Genomic DNA, 21,754 nt, shown 5'->3' on the forward strand with positions numbered 1-21,754 from the left:
TTTCCCTCATGTATGCTTTTTTTTGTTTTTGTTTGTTTGTTTGTTTTGAGATGGAGTCTCACATTGTTGTCCAGGCTGGAGTGCAGTGGCGTGCTTTCGGCTCACTGCAACCTCTGCCTCCTGGGTTCAAGCAATTCTCCTGCCTCAGCCTCCCGAGTAGCTGGGATTACAGGCACGTGCCACTGCACCTGGCTAATGGTTGTATTTTTAGCAGAGACAGGGCTTCACCGTGTTGGCCAGGCTGGTCTTGAACTTCTGACCTCAAGTGGTCCATCCACGTCATGCTGGGAATACAGGTGTGAGCCACTGCGCCTGGCCTGTGTGTTGTTGTTTTTAATCTGAATGAACCTGGTCTCCTTCCAAGAATTCCTTTTGGGAGACTTGTCACATGACTTCCTACCTATAGTGATATCTTGCCCATACCCCGTAACCCCAAATAATATGAGCTGAAAAATTAATAGTTTTAGAATTCAGATTACTGGTGTTCATGGCATTTATGACACACAGTTTTTCTTTTCTTTTCTTTTTGAGACACCTTCTCGCTTTGTTGCCCAGGCTAGAGTGCGGTGGTGCGATCTTGGCTCACTGCAACCTCTGCCTCCTGGGTTCAAGTGATTCTCCTGCCTCAGCCTCCCAATTAGCTGGGATTACAGGTGTCAACCACCACACCCAGCTAATTTTTGTACTTTTAGTAGAGACAGGGTTTCGCCATTTGACCAGGCTGGTCTCCAACTCCTGACCTCAAGTGATCTGCCCGCCTCAGCCTCCCAAAGTGCTGGGATGACAGATGTGAGCCACTGTGCTGGGTCAGAAATATTTTTAAAGTTAAAAACAAAATTCGGCTGGGCATGGTGGCTCACACCTGTCATCCCAACACTTTGGGAGGCCAAGGTGGAAGAATCGTTTGAGCCCAGGAGTTCAAGACCTGCCTGGGCAACATAGGGAGACCATGTCTCTATAAAAAAATTCAAAATTAGCTGGGTGGGCCGGGCATGGTGGCTCACGCCTGTAATCTCAGCACTTTGGGAGGCTGAAGTGGGTGGATCACGAGGTCAGGCGTTTTGAGACCAGCCTGGTCAATATGGTAAAACCCCGTCTCTACTAAAAATACAAAAATTAGCTGGGTGTGTTGGCGCATGGCTGTAGTCCCAGCTACTTGGGAGGCTGAGGCAGAAGAATCGCTTGAACCCAGGAGGCGGAGGTTGCAGTGAGCTGAGATCGTGCCACTGCACTCCAGCCTGAGTGACAGAGCAAGACTGTCTCAAAAAAAAAAAAAATTAGCTGGGTGTAGTGGTGCATCCCTATAGTTTCATCTCCTCAGGAGGCTGAGGTGGGAAGATACTTGAGCCCAGGAGATAGAGGCTGCAGTGAGCAGCGATAAGATTGCGCCACTGTACTCCAACCTGGGCAACAGAGCGAGACCCTGTCTCAAAAAAAAAAAAAAAAAGCACCATGAGACAGGGTGAAGAAAAAGGAAGCCTTGTGAATCTTTTAAAAAGTGTTTTCCGCTAGCACCAGAGTTGGAGGAGGGCAGGTTACAGTACAAATGCAGACCCCTTTTAACCTTGGGGAGACTGGGTGGCTGGAGCCCCAGGGCAGTGAGTGTCTTGACTATGGGAGTGTAATATATAAATATTTCCATTTTCTGTGAGCCATGTTGTAAAAAGATTGGGAAATACCGTACTGTAGCACAGGATCTAGTCAAAGAAAAAAGGGTCTCCCCACACCAAGAACTGGGAGAAGTCTATATTACCCATCTTTGTGGATTGGGAACTGTTTTGGGACTTCCTATTTAAGATGGGGTTTTGCTATGTTGCCAAGGCTGGGCTCCAACTTCTGGCTCAAGGGATCCTCCCATCTCACCCTCCCAAGTAGCTGAGACTACAGGCACATGTCACTGCACCTGGCTACAAGACCTCCTGTTTATTTTATTTTATTTTATATATTTTTTGAGACAGAGTTTTGCTCTGTTGCCTAGGCTGGAGTGCAGTGGCATGATCTCAGCTCACTGCAACCTCTGCCTCCTTGGTTCAAGCGATTCTCCTGCCTCAGCCTCCTGTGTAGCTGGAATTACAGGTGCTTGTCACCATGCCCGGCTAATTTTTGTATATTTAGTAGAGACAGGGCGTCACCATATTAGCCAGGCTGGTCTCGAACTCCTGACCTCAAGTGGTCCACCCACCTCCCAAAGTGCTGGGATTACAGGCCTGAGCCACCTCGCCCAGCCAGGACCTCCTGTTTAAATCAGATCCTGTCATTTTCCATCTCTTTTTGGCAAGGTCTTGAGCTTTCAGGTGAGTTGGCCATACCAGGTGCCTTGATTGGAGGTGAGGGCTTGTCAACCTAATTTCAGGAACAGGTGAACATCATGCACTTTGCAGCTGTGTTTTTCTCCCGACTGGCAGCTACACACCTTTCCTCTGCAACCATCCTGCCTGAGAGTTTAAGTGCATGTTATCTGTGGGACCTCATGCAATCCAGTTTTCTTATAGAACTGCATACTTATGTGAGCATTCTGTTCCCCAAATAATAACTCCACAGTTTCCATGCTCTCTCCAAACTCTTGCAGTCTTTTGTCATATTGTTGGTTCCCTTACTAGCAAATTAACTCGTTTAGACTCGGAGAGCCCTGCCAGTTGAAGGCCAGCTGGGAAGAAATCCAGGACCAGGAACCTTTCCAAAAGGTGCAGATCAAGTGGAAATGTTGCCAGGAGGCCACGAAGACCCAGGGATTCATGGCTGACCAGGACTCTTCCTCACCACCAAGGCTTCCAGCTCACAGCGTTTAAGGGGTGTAGGCTGGCCTAGAGAAAGCAGGAGGACAGGGGCCCCTTAGCAGGCAACAAGGACCAACTGAGGGCCTGGTGTGGTGGTTCATGCCTGTAATCCTAGCTGCTCAGGGGGCTGAGGTGGAAGGATGGCTTGAGCCCAGGAGTTCAACACCAGCCTGGGCAACACGGCGAGACCCCCATCTCTACAAAAAAATTAAAAAATTATCCAGGCGTGGTGGTGCATGCCTGTAGTCCCAGCTACTTGAGAGGCTGAAGATGGAGGATCAACTGAGCCCAGGAATTCAAGGCTGCAGTGAGCCATGATTGTGCCACTGCACTCCAGCTTGGGCAAGAGAGCCATATCCTGTCTCTTTAAAAATAAAATAATGAACTTGTAACCACCTAATGGGTTCACCTTGCCCGCTGCCTAGACAGAGCCAATTTATCAAGACAGGGAATTGCAATGGAGAAAGAGTAATTCACGCAGAGCCGGCTGTGTGGGAGACTGGAGTTTTATTATTACTCAAATCAGTCTCTCCGAGCATTCGAGGAACAGAGTTTTTAAAGACAATTGGGCGGGTAGGAGCTTGGGAAGTGGGGAGTGCTGATTGGCCAGGTTGAAGATGGAATCAGAGGTTGTTGGAGTTTTTCTTGCTATTTACTCTTCCTGGTTGGTTTGGCAGAACTGGTTGAGGCAGATTATCGGTGTGGGTGGTGTCAGCTGATCCACTGAGCTGATCCAAGGATTGTTGTCTCATGCCTCCCTAAAATGTAAAAGACCAAGTGAGGCAGGAAAATAGGGTCCGGATAAGGCCGATTCACGCTTCAGCCATAAGGGGAAATACCCTCTCCATAGGGCATACACCGAGTAAATGACTTCGTAACTTTACTTCACCGTCTTCATTTACATCGGGCGTACCTCAAGCAGAAGTTATTTAAATTCACAAAAATTCTGCCGGGCCTTCGAGTCCCTGTGTTCAGGCCTGCTCCCACACTGTGGAGTGTACTTTTTCAATAAAACCCTTCATTCCTTCCTTGCTTTGTGTGTGCCTTTTGTCAAATTCTTTCTTCAAGACACCAAGAACCTGGACACCCTCCAACTTTAACACAAGCTGTGCCTCGACCACGTCTAGCAAATGTCGTTAGGACTTCCTGTGTCAGGGGCGCCTGTCCTCAACCTTGGCGAAATTTTTTGTTTTGTTTTGTTTTTTGAGACAGAGTCTCACTCTGTCGCCCAGGCTGGGGTGCAGTGGCCTGATCTCAGCTCACTGAAACCTCTGCCTCCCGGGTTCAAGAGATTCTCCTGTCTCAGCCTCCCAAGTAGCTGGGATTAGAGGCGCTCCCCACCATGCCCGGCTAATTTTTCTATTTTTAGTAGAGACGGGGTTTCACCATGTCGAGGATGCTAGTCTCCAACTCCTAACCTTATCAGGTGATCCGCACCCCTCGCCTCCCAAAGCGCTGGGATTACAGGCCTGAGCCACCTCGCTCTGCTGGCCAAATAAACTTTCTAAATGAACTGAGACCTGTCTCACATTTTCAGGATTCACAGGCTCTTATCAATTTTGTTTCAGAGTCAAACCATGGACTGAATTCCTTCCCAAGGTTAGTTGGGCTTCCGCCCAGGATATAAACAAGGACAGCTTAAAGGTTAGAAGCAAGATGGAGTTGGTTAGGTCTGATTTCTTTCACCATCACAATTTCCTCAGTTACAATTTTGCAAAGGTGGTTCCCAACGGTCTCAGCCGCACGCGGCCCCTCTGTCCCTCCGGGGGGACAGGCGAGTGTCCCCGGGGCCTGCAGGGGAGTCCTGCTGGCTGCAAAGGAGAGAATCACGCGACCCCTAGCCGGGCCTCCCGGGGCCTCCGCGCGTCAGTCCTCCTGGCCACCGCGTGGCGCTGTGCCTTACGTTGTTGGGCCGTTGGGTGGACCACGTGGTCTCCGACGCCTCAAGGCCTGCTCAGCGTGCGCGGGCATCCGGTGGGTGCGGGAGGCCCGAGGCCAGGCAGGCAGGGATCCCGCAGCGAGGGGCTGGTTACTGCCAGGACGGAGCGCATTGCCTCGAGCCGACCCCGGGGTCCGCGAGGGCTCCTGAGGACGAGGAGTGTGGGGCACCTGCCGCGGGGGGCCCAGGCGCTAAAGGTGGAGGGAAGGGACGCACTCGCGGCGGGGGCCTGGCCGGGGCGGACGCAGCCAGCCTCACCCGCGACGGTAGGGGACTTCCAGGGCGAGGGGGCCCATCTGCCCTCGGGCGCCAGGAGGATGCTCCAGCTCCTGGTGCTGAAGGTGAGCGCCGCCAAGCCAGACCCACGCCAGACCCACGCAGTCCCCCACCCCCACCCCAGCCCCGCACAGCCTCCCACCCCCGCCCCAGCTCCGCACAGCCCCCTACACCCACCCTAGCCCCGCACAGCCTCCCACCCCCGACCCCAACCCTACACAGCCCCCACCCCACCCCCCTATCCCAGCCTCCACATCCCTCCACACCCACTCCCCCCAGCCCACGCATCCCCCCCATGTCCACTCCCTCTCAGCCCACACCTACTCCCCACGCCCACTCCTCCCCCCACCCACACATCCTCCGACACCCACTCCCACCCAGCTCCACCCCCACACTCACACATGCCCCCACCCCATCTCACTGCTGCACACTCCATCCCACTCCCACACATCCCAACCCCGTATATCCCATGCCGCCACACCACGCCCCCACTCCTACCCCACCCCATCCCACTCCCGACCCCACACACCCCCAACTCCTACCCTAGCCCCAGCTCCCACCCGTTTCCTTATCGCTGCCCGCCCCACAGTCACACCCTCGCCCCTGTCCCCACCCCATCCTCATTCCCACCCCCCTACTCACACCTCCACCCCAACATTTCATCCCCCCACACTCAGCCCCACACACCCCACCACCACCCCATCTCCACTCCCACCTGCACCCCAGCCGCAGCCCACCCCACCTCCACTCCAACCCCACCCCGCCCTCCCCCACCTGAACCCTCCCTGCGCCCCCACCAGGGGGCACCCCGGGCTGGGAGCTGGGGTAGAACCCGGATGAGCCCGGGTTTCACGGGCCTGGCGTGGTCCGGGATGCACCTGGAGGAGCGCGGAATTGGCTGCTCCTCCGAATGCTCGATCACCCGGGCCAAGCGACCCTGGCGTCCCCAGGGCCGCGCTTTCCGTACTCCACGGGGCCCTTAGGCTCGGCGCCTGGACAGGGTCGGGTGGCCCGGGCAGCCCCAGCCCATGGGTCCCGGCTTCCCTCGTGCCCCCAGTCTCTGTTGCCCTATCCGCTCACCGCGTGGGCTCTGCGTGGGCGTTGTTCTAGTCCCCGGGGAAGGGACACCCGCCTGGACCCTTGCTTTTCCCCCTTGGAGTCCAGTGAGGGCTCATTGGCGAAGGGGAAAGCGTTGCTGGAGGAAGGAGTTGACAGGCCAGAGCAGAGGGGTGGGTATGGGTTATTGGAGAAAGGAAATCTAAATACTTTGACAATCACACTTCAGTGGGCCCAGGAGCTGGACGTAGCAAATTGTGGGATTGTTTTATTTTATTATTTATTCATTTATTTTTTTGAGATGGAGTTTCGCTCTTGTTGTCTAGGCTGGAGTGCAGTGGTGTGACCTCAGCTCACTGCAACCTCCGCTTCCCGGGTCCAAGTGATTCTCCTGCCTCAGCCTCCCGAGTAGCTGGGATTACAGGTGCCTGCCACCACACCTGGCTAATTTTTGTATTTTTAGTAGAGACAGGGTTTCACCACGTGGCTGTTCTCGAACTCCTGACCTCAGGTGATCCACCTGCCTCCGCCTCCTAAAGTGCTGAGATTACAGGCGTGAGCCACCGTGCCTGGCCTATTTTATTTTATTTTATTTTGTTTTATTTTGAGAAGGAGTCTTGCTCAGTCACCCAGGCTGGAGTGCAGTGGCGCGATCTCGGCTCGCTGCAAGCTCCGCCTCCCGGGTTCACGCCATTCTCCTGCCTCAGCCTCCCAAGTAGCTGGGACTACAGGCGGCCACCACCACGCCTGCCTAATTTTTTTTTGTATTTTTAGTAGAGACGGGGTTTCACCATGTTAGCCAGGATGGTCTCCATTTCCTGACCTCGTGATCCACCCGCCTCGGCTTCCCAAAGTGCTGGGATTACAGACGTGAGCCACCACGCCCGGCCGGCGCGATTTTTAAAACCAGCCCTCTCCTGCTCTTACTTGATGTCTTGTGTAATCTCTGAACAAGATTCACAAACGTTTGAGGAAGCTGACTCTTACAGAGAATTTGCCCTGAGACTTTTAGGTGTTCAGATCCACCAGGTGAGCTCCTCTCCTCCAGTCAGATGTTGTCTGTCAGTCCTAACGATGCTAGTCCGATTTCTTCTTTAGAAGAGACAGGGCTCTTCCAGGGCTACACATCCTGAAAGATGCACAACCATCCCGGCAGAACTTTGACAGCAGGAGCTGGACTTGCTGCCTCCTGTTCGCGAACCCCTTTCCTCTCAGTTGGGCCCAGGAACTCTTTCATTTACCTGCTCAACTCTGATCTGCCCCCACTTCTGGCCCTGACCTAGCTCACCCCCTGAGCAAATTCTGTCCTGAATAGGAGTGTCTCCCCAAGTGCTGTGCAGGTACCACCTGTCCTGCAGATGAAGTTAGCTTTTACAAGGATGAAATATTTTTCCCCCCCTGTATCCATCAACAGATGGCTGGGTAAACGGAAGGTGGTTTGTACATATACAATGGAATATTATTTAGCCTTAAATATCTGAGAAATCTTTGCCTGACTCACAGTCACAAAGATTTTTTTCCCCCATGTATCCTTTTATTATTTTTTAAAATTTTTATTTTTTTTTTTGAGATGGCATCTCGCTCTGTTGCCCAGGCTGGAGTGTGGTGGAGCAGTCTCGGCTCACTGCAACCTCCGCCTCCCGAGTTCAAGCGATTCTCCTGCCTCAGCCTCCTGAGTAGCTGGGATTACAGGCGCGTGCCACCACAGCTGGCTAATTTTTATATTTTTGGTAGAGACGGGGTTTCAGCATCTTGTCCAGGCTGGTCTGCAACTCCTGACCTCAAGTGATCTGCCCTCCTCGGCCTCCCAAACTGCTGGGATTACAGGCAAGAACTGCTGCACCTGGCCCCCCATGTAACCTTTTAGAAGTTTTATAATTTTATATTTTACATTTAGATATATGATCCGAGTTAATTTTTGTATATGGTGCAAGGAATGGATGAAGTTTCATTTCTTTGCACGTGATTATCTAACTGTTCCAACATCATTTGTTGAAATGACTATCCGTCCTCCTTTGTGTCTTATCAAAAATCAATTGACTATATGTGTGATTATATTCCTGTTATATTGATTTATGCACAATACCACACTGTCTTATTACTCTAGTTTTATAGGTAACTCTTTTTTTTGTTTTTTTTTTTTTGAGACGGAGTCTTGCTCTGTCCCCCAGGCTGGAGTGCAGTGGTGTGATCTCGGCACAGTGCAAGCTCTGCCTCCCGGGTTCATGCCATTCTCCTGCCTCAGCCTCCCAAGTAGCTGGGACTACAGGTGCCCGCCACCAAGCCCGGCTAATTTTTTTATTTTTAGTAGAGATGGGGTTTCACCTTGTTAGCCAGGATGGTCTCGATCTCCTGACCTCGTGGTCCACCCGTCTCGGCCTCCCAAAGTGCTGGGATTACAAGCATGAGCCACCGTGCCTGGCCCTTTATAGATAACTCTTGAAGTCAGGTGATATGAGTCATCCAACTATATTCTTTTTCAGAATTGTTCTAGTTCCTTGGCTTTTGTAATATGCATTTTGTAATTGCTTGCTGAGTCTACCAAAAAAAACAAAAAAACAAAAAAAACCGTGCTGGAATGGAGTTGTATTTATAGATGGGTTCAGAGAAATATATATTAATACAGTATATCTATACTTATTTAGATCTTTCGTTTCTTTCCATCAGTGTTTTATAACTTTCAGCATAGGAATTTTGCACATATTTTTAAGATTTAGACCTTTAAGTAATTACTGGGTTTTGTTTTGTTTTTCAGTAAAAGACACAGGGACTTGCTCTGTTGGCCAGGCTGGAGCGCAGTGCTGTAATCACAACTTACTGCAACCTCAAACTCCTGGGCTCAAGGGAGCCTCCTGCCCCAGCCTCCTGAGTAGCTGGGACTAAAGGCATTTGCCCCCACTCCTGGTTAATTAAAAAAAATTTTTTTAGAGACAGGGTCTCACTGTGTTGCCCAGGCTGGTTTCTCAAACTCCTGGGCTCAAGCAGTCGTCCCACCTCAGCCTCCCAAAGTAATGGGATTATGGGAATGAGCCACCACTCCCAGCCTTTTTGTAATTTTAAATTTCCAATTTCCATTTCTGGAATATAGTAATACGATTGAATTATTATTTTTTAATTTAATTTTAAGTTCCAGGATACAAGTGCAGGACGTGCAGGTTTGTTACATAGATAGACGTGTGCCATGTTGGTTTGCTGCAACTATTAACCCATCATCTAGTTATTAAGCCCCGCATGTATTAGTTTTTTTATCCTGATACTCTCCCTCCCCTCTGTCCCACAGGCCCCAGTGTGTGGTTCCCCTCCTTGTGTCCATGTGTTCTCATTGTTCAGCTCCTGTTTACAAGTGAGAACATACGGTGTTTGGTTTTCTGTTCCAGTGTTAGTTTGCTGAGGATAATGGCTTCCAGCTTCATCCATGTCCCTGCAAAGGATATTATCTTGTTACTTTTTATGGTTACATAGTATTCCATGGTGTATATGTACCACATTTTCTTTATCCAGTCTATCACTGATGGGCATTTGGGTTGATTCCATGTCTTTGCTATTGTGACTAGTGCTACAGTGAACATACGCATGTATGTCTTTATAACAGAATGATTGATATTCCTTTTGGTATATACCCAGTAATGGGATTGCTGGGTTTTTCTGGTTCTAGATCTTTGAGGAATCACCACACTGTCTTCCACAATGGTTGAATTAATTTACACTCCCACCAACAGTATAAAAGCATTCCCATTTCTCCACAGCCTTGCCAGCCATCTGTTGTTTCTTGACTTTTTAATAATTGCCATTCTGACTGGCATGAGATGGTATCTCATTGTGGTTTTGATTTGCATTTCTCTAATGATCAGTGATGTTGAGCTTTTTTTCATATGTTTGTTGGCTGCATAAATGTCTTCTTTTGAGAAGTGTCTGTTCATGCGCTTTGCCTACTTTTTGATGGGGTTTTTTTCTTGTAAATTTGTTTCAGTTCCTTACAGATTCTGGATATTAGATCTTTGTCAGATGGAAAGATTGCAAAAATTTTCTCCCATTCTCTAGGTTTTCTGTTAACTCTGATGATAGTTTCTTTTGCTGTGCAGAAGCTCTTTAGTTTAATTCAATCCCATTTGTCAATTTTTACTTTTGTTGCAATTGCTTTTGATGTTTTTGTCATGAAATCGTTGCCGTTGCCTATGTGTTGAATGATATTGCCTAGATTTTCTTCTAGGGTTTTTTTTTATAGTTTTAGGTTTTACATTTAAGTCTTTAATCCATCTTGAGTTAATTTTTGTATAAGGTGTAAGGAAAGGGTCCAGTTTCAGTTTTCTGCATACGGCTAGCCACTTTTCCCAGCACCGTTTATTAAATAGGGCATCCTTTCCCCATTGCCTGTTTTTGTCAGGTTTGTCAAAAATCAGATGGTTGTAGATGTGTGGTCTTATTTCTGAGATCTCTATTCTGTTACATTGGTCTATGTGTCTGTTTTTGTACCAGTACCATGCTGTTTTGGTTACTGTAGCCTTGTAGTATAGTTTGAAGTTGGGTAGCATGATGCCTCCAGCTTTATTCCTTTTGCTTAGGAGTGTCGTGGCTATATGGACTCTTTTTTGGTTCCCTATCAATTTTAAAGTAGTTTTTTCTATTTCTGTGAAGAATGTCAATGGTAGTTTAATGGGAATAGCATTGAATCTATAAATTACTTTGGACAGTACGGCCATTTTCACGATGCTCTTCCTATCCACGAGCATGGAATGTTTTTCCATTTGTTTGTGTCCTCTTTTATTTCCTTTGTTAGTTGTATTCCTAGGTATTCTCTTTGTAGCAACAATTGAATTATTTCAATAATCTTGTGCCTTGTAGCCTTGTAAAGTCAATTATTAGTTCTGGCATATATTATATATTTTTTATTGTAAAAAACATGTAACGAAGTTTGCCATCTCAACCATTTTTAAGTGTACAGTTCATGGTATTAAATACATTCATAATTTTTTTTTTTTTTGAGACGGAGTCTTGCTCTGTTGCCCAGGCCGGAATGCAGTGGCGCGATCTCAGCTTACTGCAAGCTCTGCCTCCTGGGTTCACGCCATTCTCCTGCCTCAGCCTCCCAAGTAGCTGGGACTACAGGCTCCCACCACCACGCCTGGCTAATTTTTTGTATTTTTAGTAGAGACTGGGTTTCACTGTGTTAGCCACGATGGTCTTGATCTCCTGACCTTGGATCCACCCACCTCAGCCTCCCAAAGTGCTGGGATTACAGGCGTGAACCACCACGCCCAGTCAAATACATTCATAATGTTGTGCAACCATCACCAATGTCCCTCTCCAGAAGTCTTTTTCCTTTTGCAAAACTGAAACTCTGCTTTCTCTATGAATTTGACTACTCTGAGTGCCTCATATAAGTGGAATCATACAGTTTATCCTTTTGTGACGGGCTTATTTCACTCAGTATAATGTCCTCAGGGTTCATTATGTTGTACCATGTGTCAGAATTTCCTTTCTTTTGAAGCCCAGTGCAGTGATGTGAACGTGAGGACCCAACTACTTGGGAGGCTGAGGTGGGAGGATTGCTTGAGGTGAGGATTGCTTGAGGTGAGGATTGCTTGAGGTGAGGATTGCTTGAGGTGAGGTGGGCAATATAGCAAGACCCTGTCTCTTAAAAAAACAAATATATGTCTTTTTTTAAAAAAAGAATTTCCTTCCTTGTTCAGACTGAATAATAGTCCATTCTGTACCACATTTTGCTTATCCATTTATCTGTTGAGGGACACTGGTTTGCTTCCACATTTTAGCTATTGTGAATAATGCTGCTATGAACACAGGTGTGTACGTATCTCTTCAAGATCTTTCAATTCTCGTGGATCTACACCCAATAGTGGAATTGCTGCATTATATGGTAATTATAGTTTTAATTTTTTGAGGAGCCACCCTACCATTTTCCACAGCAGCTATGCCGTTTTACATTCATACCAACAGTGCACAATGATTCCAGTGTCTCCACAGCCTTGCCAACACATTATTTTCTGTTTTAACACACCTTCCAGCACACTGAATTTTCAGGTTTTTTTTGACAGTAGTTATCCTCATGAGTGTCAGGTAGTATCTCACTATGGTTATGATTTATATTTCTCTAATGATTAGTATGTTGAGCGCCTTTTCATGTACTTATTGGCCATTTGTATATCTTCTTTGGAGAAATGTCTATTCAAATCCTTTGCCCATTTTTTAATTGGTGGTTTGGGTTTTTGTATTGTTTTAGGAGTTCTCTGTGTATTCTGGGTATTAATCCCTTATGAGATATAAGCCTTGCAAATATTTTCCCCCATTCCATAAGTTGACTTTCTACTGTGGTGATAGTGACTTTTGATGCACACAGTTTTTAAATTTCAATGAAGCCCAGTTTGTCTGTTTTTTCTTTTGTTGCCTGTGGCTTTGGTGTCATATCCAAGAAATTTTTGTCAAATCCAACGTCACAAAGCATTTGCTCTGTGTTTTCTTTTGTAGTTTTAGGCCTTCCATTTAGGTCTTTGATCCATTTTGAGTATGGTGTCACATAAAGGTCCAAATTTATTCTTTCATTTTTATTTGTATTTTTATTTTCTTTTTGAGACAGAGTCTCACTCTGTTACCCAGGCCGGAGTGCAGTGGTGCAATTTCGGCTCACTGGAACCTCCACCTCCCAGGTTCAAGTGATTCTCTTGGCGTAGCCTCCTGAGTAGCTGGGATTACGGGCATGTACCACCACACCCGGCTAATTTTGTATTTTTAGTAGAGACGGGATTTCACCATGTTGGCCAGGCTTGTGTCGAACTCCTGACCTCAGGTGATCTGCCTGCTTTGGCCTTCCAAAGTGCCGGGATTACAGGTGTGAGCCATTTTGTCTGGCCTCCAAGTTCATTCTTTTGCACGTGAATATCCAGTTTTCCCAGTGCTCATTTGTTACAAAACCTTTCCCTGAATGGTTTTGGTACCCTTGTCAAAAATCATTTGACTAGACCACAAGGGTTTATTCTGGACTCTCTATTCTACTCTGTTGGTCTATATGTCTGTCTTTATTTCAGTACCACACTGTTTTGATTACTGTAGCTTTGTAGTAAAGTTTTGTGATCAAGTGTGAGTCCTCCAGCCTTGTTCTTTTTTGATATTGTTTTGGCTATTTTGGGTCCCTTGGGATTTCATGTGAATTTTAGAATGTGCTTTTCTATTTCTGAAAAAAATATCATTGTGGATTTTGGTAGGGATTGAATTGAATGTGTAGATTGCTTTGAGTAGGATTGACATCTTAATGATATTAAATCTTCCAGTCAATGAATGTGGGACGTCTTTCCATTTATTTATGTCTTCTTTAATTTCTTTCAGCAGTGTTTTATAATTTTCATTGTAGTTCTAATTTTTTAATAGACTCCTTAAGGTTCTCTGTGTAGACAATTGTGTTCTTTATGAATAAAGACAATTTTATTTATTCCTTTCTAATCTTCCTGACAGTCTTTTTCCTGTCTTACTGTACTAACTGGGACCTTTAGTACAATGTTAGCGAGTATACCCCTTGTGAAATTTTTCTTTTCCTTTTTTTTTTTTTTTTTTTTTTGAGACAGAGTCTCACTCTTGTTGCCCAAGCTGGAGTACAGTGGCGCGATCTTGGTTCACTGCAAGCTCCGCCTCCCGGGTTCACTCCATTCTTCTGCCTCAGCCCCCTGAGTAGCTGGGACTACAGGTGCCCACCACCACACCTGGCTATTTTTTTTTTTTTTTTTTGTACAGATGGGGTTTCACCATGTTAGCCAGGATGGTTTTGATCTCCTAACCTTGTGATCTGCCCGTCTCGGCCTCCCAAAGTGCTGGGATTACAGGCATGAGCCACCGTGCCTGGCCTAAATTTTTATTTTTCATTTATGAAATTTACGTTTTCCACAGCTTGTGTGTGTGTATCTATATCTATACATGTATAAATAGATACATATCTATATACATATAGAGTTTCCATTTCTTAAGTGAGATTCTTTTGTTTTCAACTCACTCTAACCATCTCATCTTTAAGTTCTGTATTTATAATAGCTGTTTTTAAGTCCTCGCCTGTTAATTCCAATATCTGGGTATCTTGGGTTCACTTTCTGGTGACTACTTTTTCTTTTTCTTTTTTTTTTTTTGTTTTTTTTTTGTGAGATGGAGCCTTACTCTGTCGCCCAGGCTGGAGTGCAGTGGCGCAATCTCGGCTCACTGCAAGCTCCACCACCCAGTTTCACACCATTCTCCTGCCTCAGCCTCCCGAGTAGCTGGGACTACAGGTATCTGCCACCACGCCCAGCTAATTTTTTGTATTTTTAGTAGAGACGGAGTTTCATCGTGTTAGCTAGGATGGTCTCGATCTCCTGACCTCGTGATCCGCCCACCTCGGCCTCCCAAAGTGCTGGGATTACAGGTGTGAGCCACAGCACCCGGCTAAAACTGCGTATTTCTTTCAGCCTTCCCACCATTGGTCTTCTCTGGACTCCTTGGGGTCTCATCTCTGCCAAGAATGTGACAGGTGTTCTTATGCAGACTTTAGGGCTCCCCCTCTGTGGCTCTCTGTTTAGGAATTTTACCCTTTAATTCTCAAGCTGCTATGGCAGCCCCAAACTCTGTTCTCTGATTCCTCAAGCCACAAACATGACTTTCTCCTTGAATTGCAGCTGCTTAACACCACGTGGACTGGGGAATGGGCTCGGAGGAAAAGCCGTGTAAAAGTGGATCTCACCCAGGGAAGTTTCCTTCTTTCAAGGGTTGAATCTCCTCCAGGTTCTGCTTGCTTTTGGTAGCTCTTCACTGCCTTCAAATAGTCATTTTTGTATTTTTTCCAGGGTTTATTATTGTTACCCACAGGTGATATAGAAACTATTCTGTTGTCACTGGAACCAGAATAACTACTGTTCTTTTTTCTGATTATTTGTTATAAAAATGTTCAAACTTTCAGAAAAGTAGAAATAATACTAGTGGGAATACCTGTATTCTTGCCACCTTGGGCAAAGATGTCATTTTTGCCCAAATCTTGAGATGTCATTTTTTCTAGGCAGAGTTAGGTAATACTTTTGAAAAATCATGAGTTCTTGGCTGGGCGCGGTGGCTCACGCCTGTAATCCCAGCACTTTGGGAGGCTGAGATGGGCGAATCACCTGAAGTCAGGAGTTCAAGACCAGCCTGGCCAACATGATGAAATCCTGTCTCTACTAAAAATACAAAATTAACTGAGCATTGTGGCGCACGCTTGTAATCCCGGCTACTCAGGAGACTTAGGCAGGAGAATTGCTTGAACCCAGGAGGTGGAGGTTGCAGTGAGCTGAGATTGCGCCACTGCACTCCAACCTGGGTGACACAGCGAGACCTTTTGGTATTTTCAATTCAAATTTAACTTTTCACTTTATATTTGTGTCTTTAACAATGAAAATCTTGGCTTCTAATAACAATAGTACATAACAAAATACATTCCAGGAAGTCTGACTTTCTTCCGTGTCCCTTCTCCATTTCTCTCCTCCCCTTAGGCCGTGATTTGCATTTATTTTGGTTTATCTGCCATTATTATTTTTTTTATTATGAGCAGAATGTACTTATATTCACATTGCTTTCTCTTTCTTACAAAAGAAGAATACAAATCAGGCACAGTGGCTTATGTCTGTAATCCTAGCACTTAGGGAGGCCGAAGTGGGAAAATTGCTCGAGCCCCAGAGTTTGAGACTAGCCTGGGCAAAATAGCGAGACACCATCTCTATTTTTTTTTTAATTAAAAAAAAATTTTTTTAACAAACAAAAGTACTAAAAACATTGCTCTGAACCTTGTGTTTGTATATTACTATGGATTTTTCAGAATATGGGAGATTGAGGACATCGGTTTGTTACTTGAGTCACAACACATAATTGAGAATTACATACTGTTGGTTATGTGTTTTAGAATTTTATCTTCGGTCTAATCATTTAAGCAAAGGCATTTGTCAAGAATTTGTTAGGTCACTTAAATTAGAAACAGTAATCGTGGCTCTAAAGTTTATTTTGTGGTACTACTTTTAAATCATATGCTGTTCTGTTTGTCTTTTAAAAAATTTACAGATTGAAGATCCAGGTTGCTTCTGGGTTATTATAAAAGGGTGTAGTCCCTTTTTAGATCATGATGTCGATTATCAAAAATTAAATAGTGCCATGAATGACTTCTACAACAGCACGTGTCAAGATATAGAAATAAAACCATTAACATTGGAAGAAGGACAGGTATGTATCTAAATGTTCTTTAATCACTGTGTATTGAAACACCACTCAAAATATAAACTATTTTGGCAACGACGATGATTCAAGCTTTTAGAGTATTTTAGTTTCTTACACTCAGTGCCTTGTGTTAGGTTTTTTTTTGAGATGGAGTCTCGCTCTGTCACATAGGCTGGAGTACAGTGGCACCATCTGGGCTCACCGCAACCTCCGTGTCTCGGGTTCAAGCACTTCTTCTGTCTCAGCCTCCTGAGTAGCTGGAATTACAGGCATGGGCCACCACACTCAGCTAATTTTTGTATTTTTAGTAGAGACGGGGGTTTCACCATGTTGGCCAGGCTGGTCTCGAACTCCAGACCTCAGGTGATCCACCCGCCTCAGATTCCCAAAGTGCTGGGATTACAGGTGTGAGCCACTGTGCCCAGCCAGTGTAAGGTTCTTTAGGTTGCACAAGATTCAGGCTAGTCATGGAAGGGGGTGGCTGCCATGTAAGGTCCATGTGGGGCAAAAGTAGACAGAATGTCATCTATACCCAGGCATTAGGGCCATCCCTCTGGGGCTGGGAACCAGGGGGTTATTTGAGATCCCACAGAGGTGTAGGGATCTCAGCAAAGAGGGAATAGGGTCTTCAGTGTAGGGCCAACGCCTCCCTTTTGGTTGCTCATGACTTTGGCCAACTCAGATGTCTTTGTTCTCCTTACTCCACGCTGTGGCCCCTCCTTGCCTTCTTGCAGACTCAGCTCTCACTGCCGCTTGTCATGGTTGCCACAGCTCAGCTACTTTTCAGAAGAGAGTGAATTTTTGTAATGGTATAATAGGAAAAGGTTTATAAACTCTTTTTGAGAAAAAGCGGAAATAATTTGAATCTACTTCCCCCAAATCATCATTAATAACATAATTTATTTTAGTATATGTGCTGCCGAAGCAAGCACAATAACATAATTTGTTTCCACGCCATTGACTAATTGAAGAAGTTAAACCAGGTCAATTGTTTTTAAAAATATTCCACATTTTGGGCTGGGCATGCTGGCTCTTGCCTATAATCCCAGCACTTTGGGAGGCCAAGGAAAGAAGATTGCTTGAGCCTAGGAGTTTTGTGAACAGCCTGGGCAACATAGTAAGACCCTGTCTCTACAAAAAATAGATTAGTGGGCATAGTAGCACGTGCCTGTGGCCCCAGCTACTCTGGAGGCTAAGGCAGAAGATCACTTGAGCCTGGGAGGTAATAGCTGCAGTAAGCTGTGTTTGCGCCACTGCACTCTAGCCTGGGCGAGACAGCGAGACTGTCTCTTAAAAAAAATGTGCGTAGCCGGGCGTGGTGGCCCACGCCTGTAATCCCAGCACTTTGGGAGTCTGAGGCAGGTGGATCACCTGAGGTCAGGAGTTCGAGACCAGCCTGGCCAACATAGTGAAACCCCATCTCTACTAAAAATACAAAAAATTAGCTGGGCGTGGTGGCAGGCACCTGTAATCCCAGCTACTAGAGAGGCTGAGGCAAGAGAATCACTTGAACCTGGGAGGCGGAGGCTTCAGTGAGCCGAGATCACGGCATTGCACTCCAGCCTAGGCAACAAGAGTGAAACTCTGTCTCAAAAAAAAAAAAAAATGTATATGTGTGTGTGTATGTGTATAGTTAAATATAAAGCTTTGGGTAGATTTAAGGTTGCTTCTGTTTTTCAAGAATAGGTGTACTGTGAACTTCATGTGAACTTCATGTTGAATTGAGAGATGATGTTTTCAGTGATGCTGAGATTGACCAGAGGGGACATCCTGACCCTCCTTGTGGCCTTACCTGTCAGCATTCATGTGATGGCTTCTCCATTCAGTGACCACTGCTGCCTGAATCAGCTCTTTCATTCAGGCACTCGATGTGGGGTTTTCTCTCATTCCTTCTGCATTCATCAGCTGGAATTCTTCTGTATAGAACTTTCCCTGATCTCTTAAGACTGTTTGATTACCCTGAAATAACACTGTTCCTTTTTTAAATTTTTTTAATTTATTTTTTTAATTAATTAATTAATTTTTTTTTTGAGACAGAGTCTCGTTCTGTTGCCCAGGCTAGAGTACAGTGGCGCCATCTCTGCTCACTGCAAGCCCCACCTCCCGGGTTCACGCCGTTCTCCCGCCTTAGCCTCCCGAGTAGCTGGGACTACAGGCACCTGCCACCATGCCCGGCTAATTTCGTTTTTGTATTTTTAGTAGAGATGGGATTTCACCCTGGTAGCCAGGATGGTCTTGATCTCCTGACTTCATGATCCACCCGTCTCAGCCTCCCAAAGTGCTGGGATTACAGGCGTGAGCCACCGCGCCTGGCCTTTTTAAAAATTTTTTAAATCAGAAGACCTATGAATGCAAATAATACAGTTCATACTGCAAAGAAAGAGAAATCATGTGGATCAGTTTTCAACTTAGTGCTTTGTGCCTAGCTATCACATTTTTGGTGTCGAGAGGGTGGTTTTGTTTTTCTCTCCTCCTCCTCCTTTTCTTTTCTTTTTTTTTTTTTTTTTTTTTTGAAGATGGGGGTCTCACTCTGTCACCCAGGCTGGAGTGCAGTGACTCTATCTCGGCTCACTGCAACCTCCGCCTTTTGGTATCGAGCAATCCTCCCACCTCAGCCTCCCAAGTGGCTAGGACTAAAGGCATGCGCCACCACACCTGGCTAATTTTTTTGTATTTTTTGTGGTGACAGGGTTTCGCCATGTTGCCCAGGCTGGTCACGAACTCCTGGGCTCAAGAGATCTGCCCGCCTTGGCCTCCCAAAACGCTGGGATTACAGGCATGAATCACCGCGCCTGGCCCTTTACACTTTTAAGTACAAACAGATCTCATTTTATTGTGAATTCGCAGTAACTATGTTTTTTTACAAATTGAAGGTTTATGGCAACCCTTCATGGAGCAAGACTATAGGCACCATTTTTCCCACAGCAGGTCCTCAGTGCATGTCTCTGTGTCACATCTTGGTAATTCTCCCAATGTTTCAAACTTTTTTGTTATTATTCTATCTGTTATAGTGATCTGTGGCCAGTGATCTTTGAGGTTAGTATTTTAATTGTTTTGGGGTGCCACGAATTGCACCCATGTAAGATAGTGAATTTTATCAATAAATGTGTGTTCTGACTGCTCCACCATCTCTCTCCCTCTCCCCAGGCCTTCCTGTTCACTGACACACAATTGAAATTAGGCCAATTAATAACCCTACAATGGCCCCTAAGTGTTCAAGTGAAAGGATGAATCACATTAAATTAAAAGCTAGAAATGATTGAACTTAGAGGAAGACATTTTGAAAGCTGAGATAGGCTGAAAGCTAGGCCTCTTGCACCAAACAGTTAGCAAAGTTGTGAATGCAAAGGAAAAGTTCTTGAAGGAAATTAAAAGTGCCACTCTGGAGAACACACAAATGAAAAAAAAAAATGAAAAAAGAAGCAGCCTTATTGGTAATATGGAGAAAGTTTTATTGGTCAGGATAGAAGCTAGAACCAGTTACTACATTCCCTTCAGCCAAAGCCTGATCCAGAGCAAGGCCCTAACTCTCTTCAATTGTATAAAGGCTGAGCAAGGTTAGGAAGCTGCAGGGAAAAAATGTGAAGCTAGCAGAGGCTGGCTCATGAGGTTTAAGAAAAGAGGCCATCTCCACAACATAAAGTGCAAGGTGAAGCACAAGGGCTGATGGAGAGGCTGCAGCAGTTTCTCCAGAGGTAGCTATGATCATTGTTGAAAGTGGACACACTAAATAACAGGTTTTCAATGTATACAAGACAGGCTTCTATTGGAGAAGATGTCTTCTAGGACTTCCAGAGCTAAATAGGAGAAGTCAGCCAGGTGTGGTGGCTCACACCTGTAATCCCAGCACTCTGGGAGGCTGAGGTGGGTGGATCACCTAAGGTCAGGAGTTCGAGACCAGCCTGGCCAACATGGTGAAACCGTGTCTCTACTAAAAATACAAAAATTAGCCAGGTGTGGTGGCGGGCGCCTGTAATCCCAGCTACTGGGGAAGCTGAGGCAGGAGAATTGCTTGAACCCGGGAGGTGGAGGCTGCAGTGAGCTGAGATGGCGCCCCTGCACTCCAGCCTGGGTGACAGAGAGAGACTCCATCTTAAAAAATAAATAGGAGAAGTCGGTGTCTTTACAGGACTAAAGCTTTAAAGGTCAGAGTGGCTTTCTTTTTAGGGGCTAATGCAGCTGGTGACTTTTAAGTTGAAGCCAGTACTCATTTACCATTCCAAAAGTCCTGTGACCCTTAAAGATTATGCTAGCTCTACTCTATCTGCTCTACGAATGGAACAAGAAAGCCTGAATGACAGCACATCTGTTTACGCATGGCTTACTGAATATTTTAAGCTTACTGTTGAGATCTATGCTCAGAAAAAAAGATTCCTTTCAAAATATTACTGCTGAGCTGGGTATGGTGGCACGTGTCCACAGTCCCAGCTACTTGGGAGGCTGAAGCGGGAAGATCACTTGGGCCCAGGAGTTCGAGTCCAGCCTAGGCAATGTAGTGATGAGACCCTGTCTCTAAAACAAAAAACAACAAACAATTAGTGCTCATTGACAGTGCACCTGGTCACTGAAGAGCTCTCATGGAGATGTATGAGATGAATGTGGCTTTCATGCCTCATTTTCAAGGTTGGCTGGCTGTGTGAATTATTAACTATTCATGGTATTTCTACAAGATGCTTTGACTTCAGCATTAAATAGAAATACCCTTCATCTTTTGTCAGGATTTCTGTTGAATTATTCGAGTTTTGAGTTATGTGAGGTTCTCTAGAACCTGTGCCTTGCAGTATGGCTGTACTGTATTTTCCAACTTATTCCCAAGGACAGCAATCTCTATCAGTCCCCTTCCTTTCTGTCTGAGCGCAGCTCTCCTGCTTGACTGCTTTATAAACCTGTGGTTAGCATACGGTTTATTAGTTCAGTTGGCTGTGGCCTGGCAGTCCTGTGGTACAGTCAGGATGCCAAGGGTTGTCACCTCTGCAGGGTGGTTCTCCTTAAAAGGGGCTGCAGGCATTTACAGATGCTTCTTAACTTACGATGAGGTTATGTCCTGATAATTGTAGGTAAAAAATGGGCTTAGTACACCTAACCTGCTGACCAGCCTAGCTTACCCTAGCCTACTTAAATTTGCTCAGGACACTTACATTAGCTTATGGTTGGGCAAGATCACCTAATACAAAGCCTACTTTGTAGTAAAGTTTAAATATTTATGTATTTTATTGAATACTGCACATTATGTAAAAATTGCAATAGTTTCACACCATCATAATGTTGAAAATTGTAAGTTAAACCGTCATAAGTCAGGGACTGTGCACTTATTCAGCCATCAAACAGGCAGTTTATTGATTGATTGAGACAAACTCTCATTCTGTCGCCCAGGCTGGACTGTAGTGGCGTGATCTTTGGCTCACTGCAACCTCTGCCTCCCTGGCTCAAGTGATCCTCCTGCCTCAGCCTCCTGAGTAGCTGGGACTACAGGCACATGCCACCATCCCCGGCTGAT

At 45.8% G+C, this 21,754-nt stretch overlaps 1 protein-coding gene across 3 annotated transcripts in view; it reads left to right on the forward strand.

Annotated features, from left to right (window-relative positions):
• Positions 1–4,312: 4,312 nt before the first annotated feature.
• Positions 4,313–21,754, forward strand: part of TDRD12 (tudor domain containing 12) — a 112,914-nt gene continuing 95,472 nt past the window's right edge. For 2 of the 3 annotated variants that reach the window (XM_063801475.1, XM_024351152.3), the window contains exons 1-2: positions 4,355–5,057; positions 16,105–16,263. In XM_063801475.1, the coding sequence (XP_063657545.1) occupies positions 4,434–5,057; positions 16,105–16,263 (783 nt within the window). In that variant the 5' untranslated portion in view covers positions 4,355–4,433. Of the gene's footprint in view, positions 5,058–16,104; positions 16,264–21,754 lie in introns of all 3 variants that reach the window. The other variant, XM_063801476.1, reaches the window with a different exon arrangement.

Source organism: Pan troglodytes, chromosome 20 (genome assembly GCF_028858775.2).
Source record: "Pan troglodytes isolate AG18354 chromosome 20, NHGRI_mPanTro3-v2.0_pri, whole genome shotgun sequence".
NCBI classification, from domain to species: Eukaryota; Metazoa; Chordata; class Mammalia; order Primates; family Hominidae; genus Pan; species Pan troglodytes.